At 37.6% G+C, this 20888-nt stretch overlaps 1 protein-coding gene across 1 annotated transcript in view; it reads right to left on the bottom strand.

Annotated features, from left to right (window-relative positions):
* Positions 1-20888, bottom strand: part of TNFRSF11A (TNF receptor superfamily member 11a) — a 40224-nt gene that overhangs the window by 4201 nt on the left and 15135 nt on the right. Inside the window, 8 exon segments of the mRNA XM_007429877.4 lie at positions 4173-4989; positions 6956-7008; positions 9131-9238; positions 11977-12068; positions 13549-13642; positions 14477-14620; positions 16026-16151; positions 17606-17687. Coding sequence (XP_007429939.2) covers positions 4173-4989; positions 6956-7008; positions 9131-9238; positions 11977-12068; positions 13549-13642; positions 14477-14620; positions 16026-16151; positions 17606-17687 — 1516 coding nt within the window.

The raw sequence follows: 20888 nt of genomic DNA, 5'->3' as shown, positions 1-20888 counted from the left end.
ATCTGTGGCTTAATATAATGTGTTATATTTCGATTGGATAATTTATAATATAATTGGATTCCATTTTGTTCTTATGATGATGAGCATTAAAAGCAGAGAACACAGGACAGACACAACATGCAAAGCCATGTAGTATTTTGTTCTGTTTTAGCTTAGTGTGTTATATTAAACCAGCCACTGTTGATTAGTGAAATGTATCAACACGCTCATTTGCTTAGCTCAGAAAAGAGAACTGTTGTTGGGGAACACTTGAGCCCCCTGATCATCTAACTGCTATTAAGACATCAATCAGTGTTACATTTCTGCACTGGACTCTAATGATCCTATGTTGGAGAAAACTCTTATGAAGAATTGGTTCCCTGCTTCTTATTGAAGTGTACATTTCCATTAGCTGTAGAAAAAAGGAGGTGATTCCCATATCTAAAGAATATAGAAATTCTGTCATAGCATATATATACACACACACACACGCTGATGGAATCAAGGTAGCAGAACTAGCTTACAGTATAGTTCTGCCTATGCACAATTTTTTTTAAAAGAAATGACTTTCAATCAATATCAAGACTGCCATATTTTATACATGCAGAAACAAACTACTGATCCATAAGATTGTATATTTAAATTTCAATTATAAAATAAATTATGAAAGGGAAGTTCCCACAAAGCAGACTGAGAATTAAGAGGAAAAAAAGACAACTCCAAATTCACATTGCCTGTGTTCAAGCAAGCTAAACTATGGACTGTGGAATAAATTGTAATGGCTTGATTTGCCCAACATACTAAGCCACAAACAAGGAAACTATGTCATGGATTATAAAATTGGCATGAGCCTAGTCAAAGCAGCTCTAGTGCTGCTAAGTCAGGGGTAGATAAATATTTTCAGCCTGTCCCCCCGCCTTTCCTTTCCCATTCTGTTCTGCCTGGGGGGCACAGCAGATATGGCCTGTCAAGTTGTGATTTCATCAGAGTGGATGGTGCTAAACATGTTGGACCATTTTTTTCATTGGACAGATTAAGGAGAAAAATTGGAGTCTCAAGCTTCATGGAGGCCTAAGGCCCTAGAGCTGTCCCTTAAAAGAATCAAAATGAAAAACTGCCCAAAAATGTTTAGCCCTATCCAAGCTGGATGCTTTAAATGGGATGTTGGGAGCCTTTTGTAGCTCATGTGGATGACCATTCCTGTGCTAAGCAGACTCTAGGGCTTGAAGGGCCTCCTAACACCATTACTAGTTTCTTGGACCAAGATGCTTCAGAAAGCTACAACCACCTTTGCGTTCTTCATTTACCAGAGAAACTGGAAAGGCATTAAGATCATCCAAAGCTGTCAAATTACCCAGCTTCTCCAATGTACATTTTCCAAGGCAATCTCTTAGAGAAACATTTACTTTTCATGTGATAAATAGGGCCACTGTGATTTTTCTCATCAACTTTTGATTAATAATTTAGAGTGGCGCAAAAACAGATCAGTTACGGACTCCTGTTATTGTATTCCTGTGCAATACCTAGAGTTTGAGGTAGAGGGACAAGGATGTGAAGAGTTATAATCCTAAAGAAGAATTATAATTCACCAGAGGAGGAAAATTCTGAAAATGCAACATAATCTCCAGGCCTCATTCAACATTATGTGAATGAACTTATATTCACCCCATGAGAGTCTCTCTTGCCGTCTGCTCCTGGGATTCCTCCAAATATTTGAATTAGATTTGGAGAATGTGCAGGGATTAAAGAGGGAAGAGTATTCTGTTCCATCAATGGATGCAACTGAATGCAATGCTTGGAAAGCATTGGGATTTATTCTACAGGTGGTCCTCATTTAATGACCACTTGTTCAGTGACTGTTTGAACTTACAATGGCGCTGAACGAGTGGTTCTCATATTTATGTCCGTTGCAGTGTCCCTGTGGTCATATGATTGTGATCCAGGTACTTGGTGTCTGCCTTGCAGTTTCAACGCTGCAGTGTCCCAGTGTCACGTGATTGCCATTTGTGGCCTTCTTTGCTGGTTTCCTACAAGCAAAGTCAGTGGAGCAGCCGGCAGGGGGTCGCAAATGGCAACCCCGTGATGTCCTCACAATGATCCACGGTGATTTGCTTTAACAATGGCAACCAGAAGTGCCAGAATTTCCATTGCTAAGAGGTGTAGTCACGTATGTCGCGCTTTATGACTGCATCTTTTAGCAATGGAAATTCTGGTCCCAATTTCCATCATTAAGTGAGGACTACCTGTAAGTATATATGCTGATAATTAGCAATTATTCAGTTTTTTAGAACTCATTGTTTTACTTCTGGTTACTTGAGGGACCATCTTCATCCCATAACCCGCACATTCCAGGTTCCTTCGATTAAACCAGTGTTGTCCAAACTTGGCCACTTTAAGATGAGTGGACTTCAACTCCCAGAATTCCCCAGCCAGCATGGATGGCTGGGGAATTCTGGGAGTTGAAGTCCACTCATCTTAAAGTGGCCAAGTTTGGACAACACTGAATTAAACAATGTCATTTATTGAGGCCTCGGAAGCACACCTTCTCTGTAGAAGCACCTGTCATCCAATGAGATTCTCCCCAAGATATGGATTGCCCCCACTATGCTGTTGTTTAGAAGAGCCACAAAGACTTGGCCTTTGGCGAGGGGGAGCGAGACCCCTAGCTTCATTACACTTGCCATTTTTTATCTTCATCTTTTATGTTGTATTGATTTTATTGTAATTACTTTGATGTGAGCTGCTCAGAGTTGTTGAGAGTCACGCAGCATACAAGTTTAATAAATGGTGGTGGTGGTGGTGGTGATTATTATGGATACTTCATATTTTGTTTAATAGGGTAACTGTCAAGGGGCATAAAATAATTATGCATCAAAATATTCTGAAAACTTTTTCAAGTGTTCCTATACAACAATCTTCTCTACACTCGCTTCAGACTACAATTTCTACCACTATAGCTAATAGCCACATGCAATTATACTATAGTGTCTACCACTATAGCTAACTGCCTGTCAACTGAGTCCAACACATTTGGAGAATGCAGGTTAGACAAGGCTGACATACTGTATAAAGGACGCCTTTAAAAAGTATGACTAATATTTTCATCTTCTTTAGTTGTACCTCTCAGTTTATAATTGGAGGTTGACTGTGAATGCTTTTTTTTTTTTTTTCATTTTAACCATCACCACAACATTGGCTCACCAACTAGCTTAACCAGGATAAAGAGTGCCAAAAAAGTGTAAGCTTTTTTGCTGGGTGGAGAAAAACCGCTGGCAACAGAATAAAATCACATTGGGTCTAGCTCGTTTCCAAAAACTCAGAGAAAAATAAAGGTTCCTTCCTTATTTAAATGATCTTTAAAATTAACTGCTAGATTAACATGCAGAGCAAGCCTTACTATGAAACAATATGAAACAATATGAAGCAATTGCTTTAAACATTCTCTTCCACTTTTCTGCCTCTAACTTCCATTTTTATACAATAGTGTATTCTGAAAACTGAGCAAGGAACAGGTATAATTTTGATGTTCGGATCTGTATAGATCTAAGATCTACAATGCCTTCATTTGACTTGCCTTTATTCCTCACCTTCTGCATTGAACTTCAGAGTTATATGTACTGTACTGCTACATCTATTGCACAGATAAAGAGCTGAAATGTTGTTATTTAATGTAAAGATAACAGTATAAAAGTGTTCCAAGCTGATCTCAACCCCTGAAGACCAAATGGACACATCCATATTGTTTTGACCTCAATACAGAAATTGTTTGCTATTGCTTTAATTTCCCAACGTAGTCTACAGAGCTGATTTTTTTTTTTTTTTTAGATTTCTTATCCCATCTTTATTATTTTTATAAATAACTCAAGGTGGTGAACACACTAATCCTCCTTCCTCCTTCTTTTTTTCCAACAACAATCCTGTGAGGTGAGCTGGGCTGAGAGAGAATGACTGGCCCAAAGTCACCGAGCCGGCTTTCATGCCTAAAGCAGGACTAGAACTCAGAGTTTCTTGGTTTCTAGCCTGGTACCTTAATCAGTAGCCCAAACTGGCTCTTAGTTTCCCAACTAAGTACTAACCAAATCTGTCCCTACTTAGCTTTTTCAAGATAGGATACGTGCTGCAATCTCTCTATAGATGCTTAATGATATCCACCCACCTCTAACAATAAAGTAAGCTACGTGTAGTGGGCTTACCAGATGCTGCTGGGGGATCTGAAGCATTGTAGCTTGACTCAGATGTTCTTTTTGTATTCTGGTCCTTTGTGCCCTTTCCATCAGATGAGTCACTTCTGTTCCCAATATTGTTGGCTGACCCATTTTGGTCCACAGAAGAAGATTCCAAACCACAGGTGCCCAGCAGAGAAGATCCATTTTCTTTTAAGGAACCTGCAGCATTGTCCAGTTTGTTAGGAGGTTGTCTACAAGATGAGCTAGCGAAGCTATGTGTTTCTTCAGACATTAGTAGGGAGATGCCTATATCTTCATTATCAACATCCCTCATCTTGCTACAAGTGAACTGATTACAAGAACTCTGCAGGTATTTGTGTGAGGAAGCATGAATAGGATCCATCCCACATGATGGGTCCAAGCAACAGCAGTTTACTAATTCCACCAGATTTTCCGTTCCTGTGAAGAGGTAATTCAAACTATCATTCTCTCCCACTTCTAGCGGTTCAGAGAAGGGTGACTCAGGTTTGCTTTCAGATTGGCTCACTAAAGGTAAATAGCATGGCCCATGGGATCCTTTGTCCATGTACTCATCTTCCATAGGAATCTGTTTAAAGTGGTCATCTTCAGACATGGTAGTTAGAAACAACACTGGGAAATCCTCTCTTGATCCATAAAGGATTTTATCAGGGCCATCTTTTTCACTCAGGAGGTGCTCATGTGGGTAATGTATGTCATCCGGAAAGCAGCATTTGTCAAGATCCAACAAATAAGTCTCTCCCAAAAGTTGAAGGCCAGGAGGATGTGCTACATTTGTGTTTACAAATGTATCACAAGAAGAATCCTGCAAGAAAAGAAAACACTTCAGGAAAAAAAAACTAAGTTTCAACCCAGAGTTCTTGCCTGAGGCATAAATGACCAGGCTCAAATAATCATAATTTGTACACATTATTGAAGACCTAGCTCTTTGGAGAAGTCTCCAGTGCTGAGAAAGGTGGAACAAAAAAGAAGAAAAGGGCAACCAGCAGCAAGATGGATAGACTCAGTTACAGTGGCGATGGGCGCACCATTGGAAGGACCAGATTAGAGATAATCATGGAGAAAATCTATCTATGTGGTCCCTACGAGTCGACATCAACTTCATGACACATGATCAATCAATCAATAATAGATAATGTAAATGGGTTCACTGTAATGGCAAAGAGTTTACCACTTATGTCCCTTATAAGACAGGGACATAAGACAAACTTGCTGAATCAAACCAAAATCCATCTAGTCCAGCATCCACTTTCCAAAGTGACCAACCAGAAGCCCTGGGGAAGCTTTAAGATCTGAAGGCCATAATATCTCTCTGGCTATTATTCTTAAGCAACTATATCAAACTGCTTCAGAACAGGGAAGAACCAACTAGTTGCCTTGATTCCTCCGTGAATCTGCCTAATTCTTTTTAAAAAAAAATCACCAAAACTGAAGTGCAAACATCTCTTTTACAGGGTGGGGCATCTGAATTTGGTCATAAACTGCTGCTATGGAGAGGCTTCTCTATTCACAAAACAGCTGCCATCATGGGCATATTTACTAGCCTAAACATTAGTCTGCTCTCTGCTACCCCTTCTAGCCTCCCAGCTTTTTGTCCCTTTCTGGTCATGTTATCACATTTCAAAACATAGCAAACAGCTTTTTAAAAATGTTCTAGTACTTCAGAAGATTTTTGGGATCCAGAGGCATTTTTAAATAGAAATGGTGCTGGGGCTTTGCAACATACCAGCTTTTCATTTGTTTTAATTAATTAATTATTAATTAAAATAAAGTTAGGAGGCCAGGAAAGGTGGAAATCCCAAAGAACCTCTCTATAGTCAAACTGGTGCACACCAGGTACCAGGTTACTTAATCCAGATCTAAATTAAACCCTTATTTCTATTGTTCTGAATTTGTTGCCAGTTAATTGTGCTTGATAACTGTGGGGCCTAGTATTTCAAAACTGATGAGATAGGGTTTACTTTCAGAAATCTCCTTAGCTATCCTTTCTCTAGATTAAAAAACCTGAATGACTAACCTTTTCAGTGATATGCAGTTACCTTGCAGAACTAGTACAATAATTACAAAGCAATGTATGTGAAGTGTTGAAAAGCAGTCAGGATATACAGAGATTCAGATACTATCAGTGTTAGCTATATCCGGAATGATCAACTTTTTCAGTAATTCTTAGAATTTTTACCAGGGTTAAAGCGTTCTGACATCTATTATCTGTTTTCCATAGTTATAGGGGTCTACCTGAGGGTTCTGAAAATGTATACAAACCAACATATTAACATGATGTAAAGCAATAATTAGAGCATGACTAAAAAGAGTGACTACATTTAAATAAGAACTAACTTAAACACTGTATCATTAGAGAAAAGCAAAATAATTGGTATGCAGAATGGATTATATGGAGCTTTAAATATGCCCAATTCTCTGCACGGGAAAGCTAATGAGAAATGCAAAGTAATTATACTGTTTTCAGTAGTAATAGTGATAATCTGTTATGGGAAAATCTAATGGATTTCAGCAAACTGCAGACAAATTACTCAAAACAATTTTTTAAAATTCCTATGACTTAAAGCCAAGGGAGTCTTTGTGGTTCTTTGTTTCTTATGCTCTCACCATTTCCTTTTGACCTTATGTGGTATGGCACCGACCAAACAATTTTACAAATCTACAACTTTATTTCACCACTCAAGAGTTCTCCAGAAAACAAGGATATCAGAAGATTGCTACTAGGAAAAAACATGAAACAGTATGGAAATCCATAAAGCCTTAGAATTCACCTTTTTCCCTTTTATTTGGTGGCATATTTCCTGAGCCCAGTATTGCAAATCTGCTGGAAGGAGATACAGAAATAGGAATCAGTTAGATTCTAGCGTTTTAGCAGAATATTAGGGAATCACAAATGCAACCATATATAATATGGTTAGCTGTATAAAAAATTTCTACAAAAACATTTAGATTATAATAAATATTCAATTTTAAATAATAGGATTGAGCAATTTATTCATAGTGAACCATCTTAGTAGATATATTACATATTATCATAATACACATATAACAACACTAAATCTTATCACAGAGTTAAGCACACTTAAACCATTAATTTCAATAGACTTGCACACTTTAAGAAAGATCAGTAAGCAAGCCAGATGACACACACACACAAAATAATAAAACCTGCATAATATTTTATTCTTAAATAATGTTGGTGTGAATTTATTTTTAAATCTGCTTTGCTACAAAAAGTTCATTTTTTGAAGAGTTTCTGCTAAAATGTGAATGGCAAAGTGATTCCCCCTGCCCCCCTTTATTCTTATAAATGGAAGATGTGTCTATCTCAACTATCCATCCATGACTAAAACAGAACGTTCCATATCACCTGGGTCTTTGTTCCATGTCATGTGCCATCAGTCTATGACTGACTTGCTAATGACCTAGCTGTATGTGGGTGATTGGTTGGGTAGTCTGTTGCAAGGAATATCACATGAATTACCAAAAGAACAATTATATATATAGTACTGGGAAGAGCTGAAAAGAAAAAAAAAATCAACTGAAGTGTTGTCATTAGCTGAGCTAAGGAAATGGGTTTCCATGGGTTTACTGGGAAATGTATTCTATGGATCCAGTAAAAATATTAAAATACATTACTAGATCAGCAAACTACTTGCTCTTTGTGTGGAAGAATGCATTTGTTTATACATATTGCTGAGGGGATGCCATATACAGATTTAATTATTAGACTAAAAAATCAGTATGTCCACTGTCTGCAAATAAAAATGGTAAAATATCTTTGTCTTGACCTAAAATTCTAGATGACATATACGCAGACATCAAATTCAGAAGCTATTATGTCTTGATTTGCTATAGGAGCTATTACTGTCCTCCAGTTCATTTAGAGGATTCTTCCCAGACAGCAGAAACCACTTAACCTTGACTGATATCCAATTCTGAAATTGAATTATTTCAAGTTGACCCTTAAGTCAGCACTCAATGGAGAAAAAAATTCAGATTTAAAACTATTTTGTCCAACTGTATTCAGCTGAATCAAACCATTTTGCTGAATCAAGTCTCAAAGACCTATTTTCAGCTTAACAAAATCTATTAATGCATGAGTGCTATGGAAACCAATGGCCCTGATCCAGCAACTTCTTATAAGGAGTCGTATCATTTCAGTGGAGGAAGCAGATTGGCGTGTACAAAAACATTCACTTGCAGGTGCCTTTCCTCCTTTGAAACAGATGAAGAAGTTTTTGTGCATGTCAGCCACCCTTCTACAGAGTCTGGCACAGAAGATGATGAAAATGTGAAGAGCAAAGAACTGAACAATGCTTCCATAATTGTACACTGCCATAAAAACCATTCCTTTCTATGTAACATAGAACTAATAAGGCACCTATGGGTGTAACACTTTTCATTTAATTTTCACCCAAGAGATAGCTTGAGAGAGGTATTTCATGTGTGAAAACTGTAAGAGGGATAGAGTTCTTAGCTGTAGATCAAGCTACAGCTTGATCTACAGCTTTATTGGCGGCCTTACGTGCCTTCCCCCCAATTTTTCATGGAACATAGAAATTATTAAATACATAGGCAGTAATCACAATCAAATCTATTTAATTTCAATTCTAATTTAAATAAGTCAAACTTAGATTTTGTCCTGGCTGCACCAGCTTCTTTGCTCTGGCCTCACTTTTTAAGCTGTAGCTGCCGAGATACCACTCAAGAGCCAAGGGCAGTCTTCAGCCTAGAAAATGTTGCATGCTCCTGCTTTAGTTCACAAGGATATATTTGTGAAAACCGTGATGGACTTGCAAAAATTTAGAATTTAAACAATACATAAGAAGAGAAACATAAAAAAATAATTTGGCTTTTATAAAAAGCAAATTAGGAAATTTAAATAAAAATGTCAGATAAATGTAGTTTTGTAATAATATAATAAATCTTTAGGTGTTACGTACCTGTCAGTAGTTTTCCCTTACTTCGATAATATATAGTAAGGATAATTATACCAGCCAAGGCAATGAGGAGGAATGGAACAATCAACACATAAAATAACTTCTTGTTTTCTGAAAAATGAAAAACTGACAATGAATTATAAAAGCTTAGATTCAGATAATATCATTTTGGATCTGATTATAACCTTTTTTTAAAAAGTCATTGCTTTATAATCAAAATTCAGTAGCATAGGGAAACATTGTAGCGGGTGAATCTGTTAAATTTCACTGTCTTTCATTAGTGAAGTAGAAATATCATAGGACAAACTAAAAGCTGGTTCAGGGCACATGCAATTTGCAATCTATGCTTGTACAATTTCTGTCCTGCAAGATGACACACATACTTTGCCCACATCTGAGATTAATTTTTGGCCCTGAATTGTCATGCTGGGAAAAGCAGACATAACATTAAAATATTTTGGAGGTATTATGCATGGCCCACCTCACTTTGGAGTGACTCTATACTATGGTCCTGTCCCAAACAACTGAGCTATAGTCACAGAAATGGTTCAAGTTCTTGATGATTGTTTGTCTAGGATCAAACATATCTGAGAGCATGAGGGGCAGCAGAACAAGAATGGTCCGTATCTCATGTGCAGATATGTTATCCTGGTGGTTTTCAATCAATTGTATGCTTACATAGCTGGGACTGTGAAGTAGCCTAGATGGGCCAAAGGTAAGACACTGAACTTTTACAGGTAGTCCTTGCTTGATGATGGCAATTGGGACGAGAATTTCCATCATTAAGCAACGTGGTCGTAAAGTGCAACATCACATGATTGCGCTGCTTAGTGACAACAGTTCCAGCATTTTCTGGTTGTCATCGTTAAGCAAATCCCATGCTATCATTAAGCACACTGTCATGGGGTCACCGAGGACTACCTGTAATTGCATCTTTAAAACGTATAAATGATAAAAACAAGAACAGAATGGATATTAACATATAAATGTATTTCTTCAAAAAAAACTGAAGTTTTTGTTTCTGTCACAGTGGGACCCAGATTTCCTGATCAGAGTTAGATGGCATTTAAGATATAAATGCTGAGAACCACTATATTATCTAATAAAGACGTGGCTTATTTCTGTCCAATTTCAATATCTTGGTTAAGTCTTTCCCTTTCTAGGCTACTTGTATTCTGGCTAAACTAGAGCTGGGCAGCCCATGGAGCCAGCCCCAATTTTGTTACCTCAGAGCACCTTGGATTATGTTGCCAAAAACTGGCAGCAAAAAACATTGATTTCTGACAGCAAGGTTTCTTTATTTTGCATCTTTAAATCTTTGCAAACCTGAAAAAGTTGGTGTTAAGGGACTGGAAAGAGAAATGTACTATGTGGTAAACATGCAAAATTGGGGTACCTATCTCGGCTGCCAGCAAAGTCAGAATGAGTTAGTTAGGTGCATCAGGCTGAAACCTGGGCAGCTATATGGACAAATATCCACCATCTCAACCTGTCCCCAGCAATAATATGTAGCTGTTCCAAGGACTTTCCTGTGATCAGCTTTACCCATTCCTCTCCATCTAGTTTATCCATTTTATTCCCCTTCTTCAACTTCCCTCAACCTTGCCAAGCACAGTCATTTATTTTTTTTTAGTCCACTGTTCATTGACATCCCGTGCCCAAACTATCCGAGTTTTGTTTGCTTAGTTTTCCAAGCTGGGTGTCTCCAGCACGTGTGCCAGGCAATCCTGCAGCTACCGAGGATTGTCCATGCTGGCCAGTTCTGAAGCACATTACAGGCAATCTTGTGCACTCAGAGAATCTTCCTGGCTGCAAAGTTCTATCATGCTGTACTCAGTCCTGCAATATCAAAGTTGCCCAGCCCAGAGCATCCTAGGCATATTCTGAAGGTTGTTCAGGCTGAGATGTGTATTTTAGGCAATCCCAAAGCCCTCCAGCCTGGAAGCACTTCAGCCTGCTCCCACAGTACTAGTGCGAAGTGGCTTCAGGCTACCCAAATTTCTTTACTGAGACAACTGGATGGCCTGTTTGCCTTAACAATGCAATCACCTCCTCTCAACAGCCCAAATCTCCATCACTTCATAAAGGCCCGACTGCCCTCTATTCCTTTATTTTGTCTCATCTTTATTTTGTCTAAGACCATTCTCATGTAATCATTTAAAGTGGCCCATTCAGGTCCACCAAAATTCACTTATTCTAAAAGTGCTCAATTTCATACACGTCATTTATGCTTTTACAATTTCAAATTGCCCTTGGTTCATGCTTCTCATGTTCCAGTTGCACATGTCCTTGAAAACAAGGAACTGCTTTGAATACTGACACCATCAGTGATTAGTTTTCCTTTGGCCTAGTCATGTCATCACCTCCAGTTCAAGATTCTTCCCCAATAACTGGAGGAGTGCTTTCCAGTCTCACATTCTCATCATCTGCCACATAAACCTCACTACATGTTTCAGCCTGGCTCATATAAATTTCTTGTCAAACTACCAAAGCAATTTGCCATTGTGGATTGTGGAGTTCCTACTTAATAGGTAGATTGGCTTTCCTTACACCTGCAGAGCCCTACCTGTCCTTAGTCCTGTTGTAGACTGCCATTAGCATCACCGTTCCCTTTTGGAACTTTATTTATTTGAATTTTTTAGCTGCCCAACTCCAATGGACTCTTATCAGCAAGGAAGCCCTATCAGGAGCTCCTGCTCCTGCCAGCATCACTCTTAGCATCACTGAAGCTACTGAGCAGTTGTACCATATTATGGAATGAAGTCAAAATAAAGGGTAAATTTAATTACAGAAATCCCAGAAGATCTTAAAATCATATATTACTGTTCAGTTGGTGCTTGTGTATTTACCATCTTCTGAATGTGTTTCCCCTTCTGTCTTACAAACTGCATCAGACCAATTATTCCCAGGAATCTTTTCTTCAGTTCCCAAAGCTGTGCAACTAAAGAAAAAAAATGGAAAGAAAACAATATGATAATAAAGTAACATATGTTTTGGAAAACATACTAATAGTGTAAAGAGGTAGTGAGGCAATGCTTAATGCAATGACATCCATATTGCATACTGTATTTCCCTCAGTAAATCTTGGTGTTTTTTAGATGTGATGGACTTCTGTCAGCCCTACAAGGTAGACCAGATCAGGAAACTGATTCCACAGGAAGTCCAGATCTATATTTAATTAAGATAGGCTATAATAACAGAATCTTGCAAGCCTGATTGTGCTTTACCTCCCCTCCCTTTTATATCCCAGTGAACCAGGGAGGATCCTGCCTGATCTCTTCTGAATACTATCTTGTTTCCCAGGACTTAAGGAATGTTTCAGCCCTCTTTGCTTATATGATAGTTCTTGCCTATTTTCCCCAAGGACATCTCCCTGACTCTCTACAAGTTCTCTTGATCTGGAGAGAAATGGGCTGTGGAAGGCTGACTTTGGTATTGTAAGAAAGGAGAAAAGAGAAACTGCAATTCCATGTCTAACATGTAATAAAGTTCAAAACCAAATTTGCAAATATTCATTCGTACACTGTTTGGCCTTGTCAGTCTCATATACTTTATGGGATTCTGAGAAATGGGATCAGTGAAACTTCAGTAAGGAGGCCTCTTAGTTATCTACAACAAGCCAATGGCTGCATTTGCATACATAGAGCTAACCCTATGCCAGGATTTTTAAAGAAAGTCTTGTTGAACAAAATATAATGGCATGTTCACACATTAACATTATACCATAACAGACTGGTTTACAAATAATGCTAAGTTGCATTATGGTCATCCCTAATCACTATTCAGTGATTTGAAGTTAAAAAAAGAATACTTCAATTTTTTTTAGGGTAGTTCTTACTCATATTACTTTAAATGGTCTTTTCATAATTAAATGATCAAATCAATTAGTTTTTCAGTTTATTCTATTAATTTTAACTAAAGAGGAGAAAACAATAGAAGAGAAATTCCCTCTTTCTTTTTGTCTCAGGGTCTATTTTTCATTCCCCTACTGCAGTGCTTCTCAACCCCAGCAACTTTAAGATGTGTGAGCTTTATCTCCCAGAATTCCCTAGCCAGCATGCTAGTTAGAGAATTGTGGGGGATGAAGTCCGTACATCTTAAAGTTGCTGAGATTGAGGAATACCGTCCTACTGCAAGCCTCAGTGTTAGATAAAACAGAAGACTAGTGCTCAGAAAAAAAGCATACTCATCCATTATTACAAAATTAAAGCAATTTTAATTTACATATATTCATGTCACTAAATATGCATGATCAAGCAAATGAGGGTTTCTAGATTCTAATTTTCAAAGATTAATAACTAACAGCAAATTATTCCATTTTCTACAACCAACATCAGTGTTTCTAAATACAACACAGCAAAGACATCCTAAGATTTCCTTTGTGCCTTTGTTAGTGTACTGTTAGAATGCATAATGCTTACTTTGTCCAGGCTCTGCATTCATCAGTTGCAGAGGAGACATTAGAAAAATAACCAGTGGGACATGGTACGCACACTGTATTCTTATCTTGTTGTACTGTGAAAATATAACAAGCAAACACACTGAGCAGAGCAGAGTATCACTTCTCTGAAAAGCATCACTTGAAAACAATCTTCTGGTAACCAAAAATTTAGGATACATTTCTGTACATAGTGAAGTGTCACTATTTGGACAATTTTGCTTTTGGAACATTTTATCTAGAGGATAAAACAGAACAGTAGTCTTCAAATGCTTCAAGGCATTGGAAACAAGCAGACTGATTATCTTTGTATATAGGCATGCTCATATACATACATATATTCACCTACACTTCCATGGTACACATAATACCAAGAATGCGCTAGGTGTCCAACATGATCTTTAAATATTATTTCTACACACTATTCCTCCCATAATAAAACTGTAATGAAACAATCATACAAAATAATAAAAACAACAACATAAAACATGAAACTAAGATTAATTGAGGCATATCACTCAGGACTGAAATTTAGCCCAATTTCAATGATGTAATTTTAGGTATCTAATATTCAGCAATGCAGGAGAAAACTACATCTCTTCAAGAAGGGAGTTTCATTATCAATATACCTCCACCGAGAAGCCAATTTATCAGTGGTACATTCACCAGGGTTTCCCCTGTACCTCACAAAGCAAAGGTTAGGTCATACAAGGTTGGCCTCTTCATGTAATATTCTACATGTTACATTAAGCGTGTGATAAAGACGGAATGGGACAATCACCATGGAATGTGAAATGCTGGCTTGATACACATAAGTAATATTCCTCTTATTTTTAAAAAGGGGATGTGAAAACCTGATAACTTAAAAATAAATAACACAAATAAAACAGATATGTTAATTTAAATCTTACTGGGAAATTTCACTCCAGAGCCAGGGGGGCATTTTGTGTTTCGCCGACAGCAATCACAGTCTCTGTTCCAATGGTAGCCACCAATACAGGCACATTGTCTTTGGAATGTGCTGTTTCCTGGAGTCACTTCTATTAAAGCTTTTCCTTTAAATACAAAAAAGGAAAAGCAGATGGAAATTAAAGTTCAAGTCATGCATTCACAACTTCCTTTGGAATACCTACCCTGACATAAAGTAACTGAGCATTCTTCTCAAGTGATGCAATGTTACTGCTTGCATAATGAGCAGATTCCTGATTCATGATTGATTCTGAAAGCTGTCTGTTGCAGTTCAAACTGATACACAAGGAACAACAATTAGCTGTTACCTCTACGGATAAGCAATAATAAAAACTCAAGTTGTCAATCAATGGTATCACAAATGAAACTACAGGGAAACAAGTAAATATTTGGTAAGTGGTGAGAATGGAAGGGAATATTGTGGAGGTGCTGCAGAATGCAGCGTGTTCATGGTTTATTGCAGAAAAAAGGTCTAGAAGTGAGTGTCACAGTTGAGTATGATGTTGCTCAATGTTGTAGAAGGTTATACGGGTCACACATGAAATTTCTTAAGCAGGCTAAAGGGATGATTTAAACAGAGATATCCCTTTTCTAATACTGCACGATTTCCAACATGTTACCTATATGAACCTCTCTCTTGCTACCAAGTAACACCCACCTCTTGCTTGCCTTTCTAAGAAAGGTATCCTTACCTAACTAAAAAAAACAACAACAATAACAGATGGTTACAGTCCAATGTTTTATTTTGAAGCTGGGGTTGGTGATAAATACCCTTGAATTAAGGGTTGATGAAAAACATCCTAGAGAGCTAAAGGGTAAGGCAGAGAGCCAAGGGTATTCTTTCTTTCTGGTATAAATCTGTTTTGCTGTATGTTTCTCTTTCATGAAATATATGTGTCTGTCCTTGTGGCATGCTTGTGTATGTGTGTTTGTGTACTTCACTATCAGCCCAAATCAATCCACTTCAGGACCTCCTCTTCACTGAAGGTTATGTACTGTAATTTACCATGCTGGTCCAGTACAAGTTGACAGATACTTTTCAACTTTCCAGTCTAGGGTTAAGAGAATGTAACTGGCCCAAACTTATTCAGCTGGCTTCCATACCTAAGGGAGGACTAGAACCTGGAGCCAAAGATAGGATCTAAACTTTGGTGCTTGGACCTCATCTCTTCCACACAATATCTTGGCTAAATTATTTGTCTCTGGACTCATCAATTTGTCTTCTGGGATATTAGTGTCTTGGGACGGGCCACGCTTATGGCAAAATTCATGACATCTAAGCAGTCATTTTGTGAGAGAGCCCTGACATTCTAACATTCCAAAGCAGTTCAAAGAGAGTTAAGGACCACTGTCCTACTGCATTTCCCTCTTTTCCAACTGTTCCTATCCTGCCACCCCCACCAACCCAAAATACAAGTCCTCATCTGCTCTCCTAAAAGTCAGCTCCCTGGCAAATGAGAAGTAATATAACAATAAATGTATTTCCTTTACCTCTATCACATATTTTATGAAGAAAGCACTTTTCCTCTTCATTCCAGATGTCCATATACTCATTTGAGCCACAGGGTTTGCATACGGTCTCTGCAAAGGTAGTGCATTTTATGGCCATATACTTTCCTGAGAAGAATAACAGAAAAGACTTGGTTAAATATCTGACTCTTCAGACTTAGCAATATTGGCTCTCTCAGACCTACAACAATGGTCACTTTAGTGGGTCAGCACTTGGCAGAATGTAGCCAATTGTGACTGAGTAAGTGAGCTGAATAACCAAAACACATTATAATGATATCACTTTAGATGTTTATTATCTTATCAGAATCAAACACTTGTTTGATTAAATTAATTTAACAATAGAATTGGACAACCCAAAATGAAGTGTATAGTTGGCCTGGATATGAGGCACTAAACAATCATTGCCTTTGTAGAACATGAGATTTCAAGATGTTTTTAATGTATAATTGCCCTGCCTTATTCATGAAAACCCACAGAGTGCTCAGATATTATTGTCTTCCATTTGTAATGTTCCCACATTTTCCCATGATTTCTGTATTTCAAAAATTCATAGAACAGGAAGAGATAAGCACGCAATGGCTTTTGACATAATAACAGAATCTGTCTGGAAGCACCACAAGTCTTTCAGGTCCTTTCTTGGAGGCATCTCCTGATTGGTTTTAATGGCTGCAGCTATGATTCATTCTCTTTAATTAGCTTAAGTGATTCAGAAACACTGTCTGCTCTAAGCATGACCAACTAAGAGGAAATTGTCCATATTCTATGAATTGAGTTCAGAAAACTTCTTTCTAAACTGATTTACCCTTTGAGATTCAAGGTTTTCCCAACTGCTGCATAGAACCTATATTTCCAAATATCAGTGCAGAATACACTGCACTGATAAATCAACCAACGCAGAATACACAGTATGGGGTTATGATATAACTGGTAACATGCAATTTTAAGTATCTTCTATATCTACATTCTAATAATAAAAGCTATCTTTAAAATTGATTTTTTTGACCAGGAACACAAATCTCTGATCTTTATCTCAATAGTTAACATTCTATCATTTCCCTTTTCAAATCAGCCTGCCAGATTCAACTTGCAAATAATAAGATGATGCTGAGCTGAAATTACTATGCAGATTCTTCATTTTATGACGAAAGGTTCTCTGGATGAGGGTGCACAACTTGTGAACTCAGGACTCTGTTTAGCATTCCTCAAGTGGAGCCCTCCCCACACTTAAATTCCTTCAGAGTTGCCACTTTACTGTACTGGAATAGAAGGGATTACATACTTAGATAATACTCATACTAACTGCATTCAATTAATTTTAAATGTATATGTAATCTTTGCCATACCCACTCTTTCAATTCTGTGCTCCATAGCTTAGCATTTGACCCCAAAATGTTTGCACAGTTCTGCTCCTGAGAGACATAAAAAAGCGTTCTACATAATAAGAATGCAATTCAACCCCCCCAATGAAACATTAGATTTTTAAAAAAGGAATGAGATTATTCTTTTATTTAAAAATCCATTCTGACTTATGAATGAGAAGAATGTTTTTAGCTTATTACCTGGTTCACATTTGGTGCAGCATCGTCCAGAATATTCATAATGTTGCTCACTGCTACACGAGGGCCTGATTTGTAAGTACAACTGAAGGACAGAAGGGAACAGTAATAACACCTTAGTGAGGTTGCTGTTAGTTTAAGACATCTTTCAAGGATATCCAAGTTTTATTTCTGATTGTGTTTAAATTTGTATCACTGCAACTTGGTATTTGCTTTCATTAATTTGGTACTCTTTGGGTATGTTGTATAATGACTTCCACCATATCCCAACCAGGAAAATAGATATTATAAATCAAACTTTCAGAAGAGCATGAATTTAGACACAGCTGCATTACAGATAGTCCTCATTTAGCAACTGCCTTGGACAGTGAATGTTCGCAGTTACGACAGTGATGAAAAAGTAACTTTGCGACCAATGCCCACATTTATGACCTTCCCAGCATCTCTCTCAGCCACATGTTCACCATTACAGTCAGTATGTGTTGTCTTGCGCCTGACCATTTTTTTCTCCTCCCCCCCCAGGAAATGGAGAGATTGCCTAAACAAGTTATCTCTTGCTGAGCTTCTTTTCTCAGCAGCACAGCCCTTCCCTAAAAAGTCCTAACCACAAGTTAACCAGCTCAGCTCTGTGACCTTAATTAGTTGATTAGAACCCTCCAGCTGGCTTGTAGCTGCTGCCTGAAATTGAGTGTCACTAATCAGTTTCACACTAAAAGCTTTTGTTTGCCTCCTAAGTCACCAGCTGCCAGCGTACTAGGCAAACAGCCAGTGCTAGTGCATTCCTTTCCATGTGTATTCCCCATTGTGTGGCTGCTTACTCTCTTGTAATCCCTTCCTCTCCAATGAATGTAAATACAAACATCAATTATCTTCTTGCTAATTATCCCAATGCTGGGGTGAGCATTCCAAAGGGAGTGGAGAAAAAGGGCTATACAATTTGCCCTTTTACCCAGCTTCCTTGTGAGTCAAGTTCCAGAAACTTTCCCTGCCATTTAGGCTCACTGGCTGTTTGGGGTCATATCCTGATGCTGTAAAGCAAAGGAAAGCTGAAGTAAAAAATTGTAAGCACAGTTGTAGTCATGTGATTTTTCACTTAGCAACCACTTCACTTAACGACTGAGTTGTCAGTCCCAATTGCAGTTGCTAAACAAGGACCACCTGTATATTATTAATATATAACTGATGGCTTGTAACTACTTTCGGACATATTTTCTGTCTTTGTACTTAGGTCTACCATATCTGGGTGGCTAAGATCCAGGTAAACGCTAGATAGCAGCAAAGAGAAACAGTAAACTATAACTCTTTGCTGCCATTTACAGGTCATCCAAATTTTTTGGACAGCTGGATATATCTCTCTTTGGCTCCTATTGTTTCTGGGCTGCTACATTAGGTAGCTCGGTAAAGGGTGCTAATATTAAGGCAATCTGCTTGCATTAAGAAAAGAAAGGCAATATAACTGCATAGTGAATATGGATAGGTTAAACTAAGAGTCACAGGCATATGAAGAATGGGGACCAAAAGGGGCAAGTGAGAAGACATGCATCATAATGTTGTGTCACATCTAACTATAGCAGCCCAAGATAGATTGGTTAAAGACTTTAAAACCTAGAAGGGTTTTTAAAAAACAGCATTTTCCACAATATACATACATATTTGCTTTATCTTTGTACTGTCTTTAGTTAATTAGATTTTAATTAAACAACAAAAAGTTGTTTAATTAAAACAAAACAAAAACTTGAATTACCACTTTCTCAGACATATGGCATACTGATTCTATTACAGGCATCCATCTTTTGATCCAAACTATCTTCAAACTGGGGGAAAAATACACAAAAAGCTTTTCTGACAGTTCCTTTTTTAATGTTTGAAAATTGAGTAACTTCCAACATATACAATTCTTTTAAATGGACAAAATAACTATTTACACATGCTTCATGGAGTTTCATTTCAGCAGAAAATAATCCAAGTGAGATGGGGAAATTCCCAACTTTCAGAAGTTACAATCCACTCCCTTCTAACTGTGATAAATAATGAACTATACTTTTGTGATACCTTGTGGTAATTGTTTGGAACTGTTTGAAAGATTTACTCAAATGGTTACACCACCAATGTACCTGGACTTGGTTAATAAGTAATATACAAATTTAGTCAACAATTAAGGCACCTCCTTAGCAAAATTTTAACATGATAAAATTGATCTAACTTCACAGGAGCCTTTGATAGGCATTCTTTTACATAAACTCTTTATGCGAGGAAAGGGAGAGGTGCACTAACTGAGCCCCTCTGCAGTTTTTCATTACCTTACACATAGAGGATGCATGGGAGAACCTCCTCAATCTCAGGAGGCTGTCACAAAAGAAATATAACTCTGGATATCAATTCAAGGAAAAGAATTGAGGAGTTAGTGTACTCATCCCTGATCCTCTTTCTCATGCATGTCAATGCTCCATTACCGGAGGTTGTCCAGCAAAAGTTGGACAGCCATTTGCCTGGGATGCTGTAAAGATTTGGGGCATAGTGAAATGCGATTCTAGTCAGTGAACAGGAGACCTTATGTCACAGGTGTTTGTTACAAGCCATGATGACATCAAAATGACAACACATGGACAATAACAAATGATGAAATAATATAACCATGCCATGATATCATATTGCAACTATATAATTTCCCCAAGGGTTAGCTAGAGAAAGGAGTTTCTACTAAGAAAAGTAGACAAAGGACTGAGAGCAGTTGATATATTTTGTTATTTATACAGGTAGTCCCTGGGTTAAGAAAGCCTGGTTTAAGGACCACCCATAGTTAAGAACAGAGCCTATTGTAGCAAAATTTGAGTTAAATATACAATGATTTTAGTTACATTCACAATGGTTCAAGTTAATTACACAATACTACTTATACAGTATTATACAATAATACTATTCCAGCTTACATACAAATTTGACTTAAGGACAGACTTTGGGAACAGAACCTGTTCTTAAACTGGGGACTACCTGTAACTAAACCTAGGCCAATTTCTAAAGAACAAATGGAGGGGATCTGATTCAGATCCCTTTCTGATGCTGCCCATCACAACCACACCTACATAATCTCCTGCATGATATTTATTTGTGAGTAACTGAAATATACTATAAGTCCTGTTCAATTGGAATCAACTTTGTATGAGTAATCATAGCAATATTATAGCACCTTCTGTTAAGTCACCTAATATGTTCTGGCTTTGTTGACATCACTCTAACACATAAAATGGCTATTTGGTTTTGGCATAGCTTAGCCATTGTGATTTAT

The sequence above is a fragment of the Python bivittatus genome, unplaced genomic scaffold, assembly GCF_059951505.1.
Source record: "Python bivittatus isolate LINGU-HERP-01145 unplaced genomic scaffold, Pbiv_v1 ctg000840_np1212, whole genome shotgun sequence".
Classification (NCBI taxonomy): domain Eukaryota; kingdom Metazoa; phylum Chordata; class Lepidosauria; order Squamata; family Pythonidae; genus Python; species Python bivittatus.
This window is presented reverse-complemented; position numbering and strand designations above follow the sequence as displayed.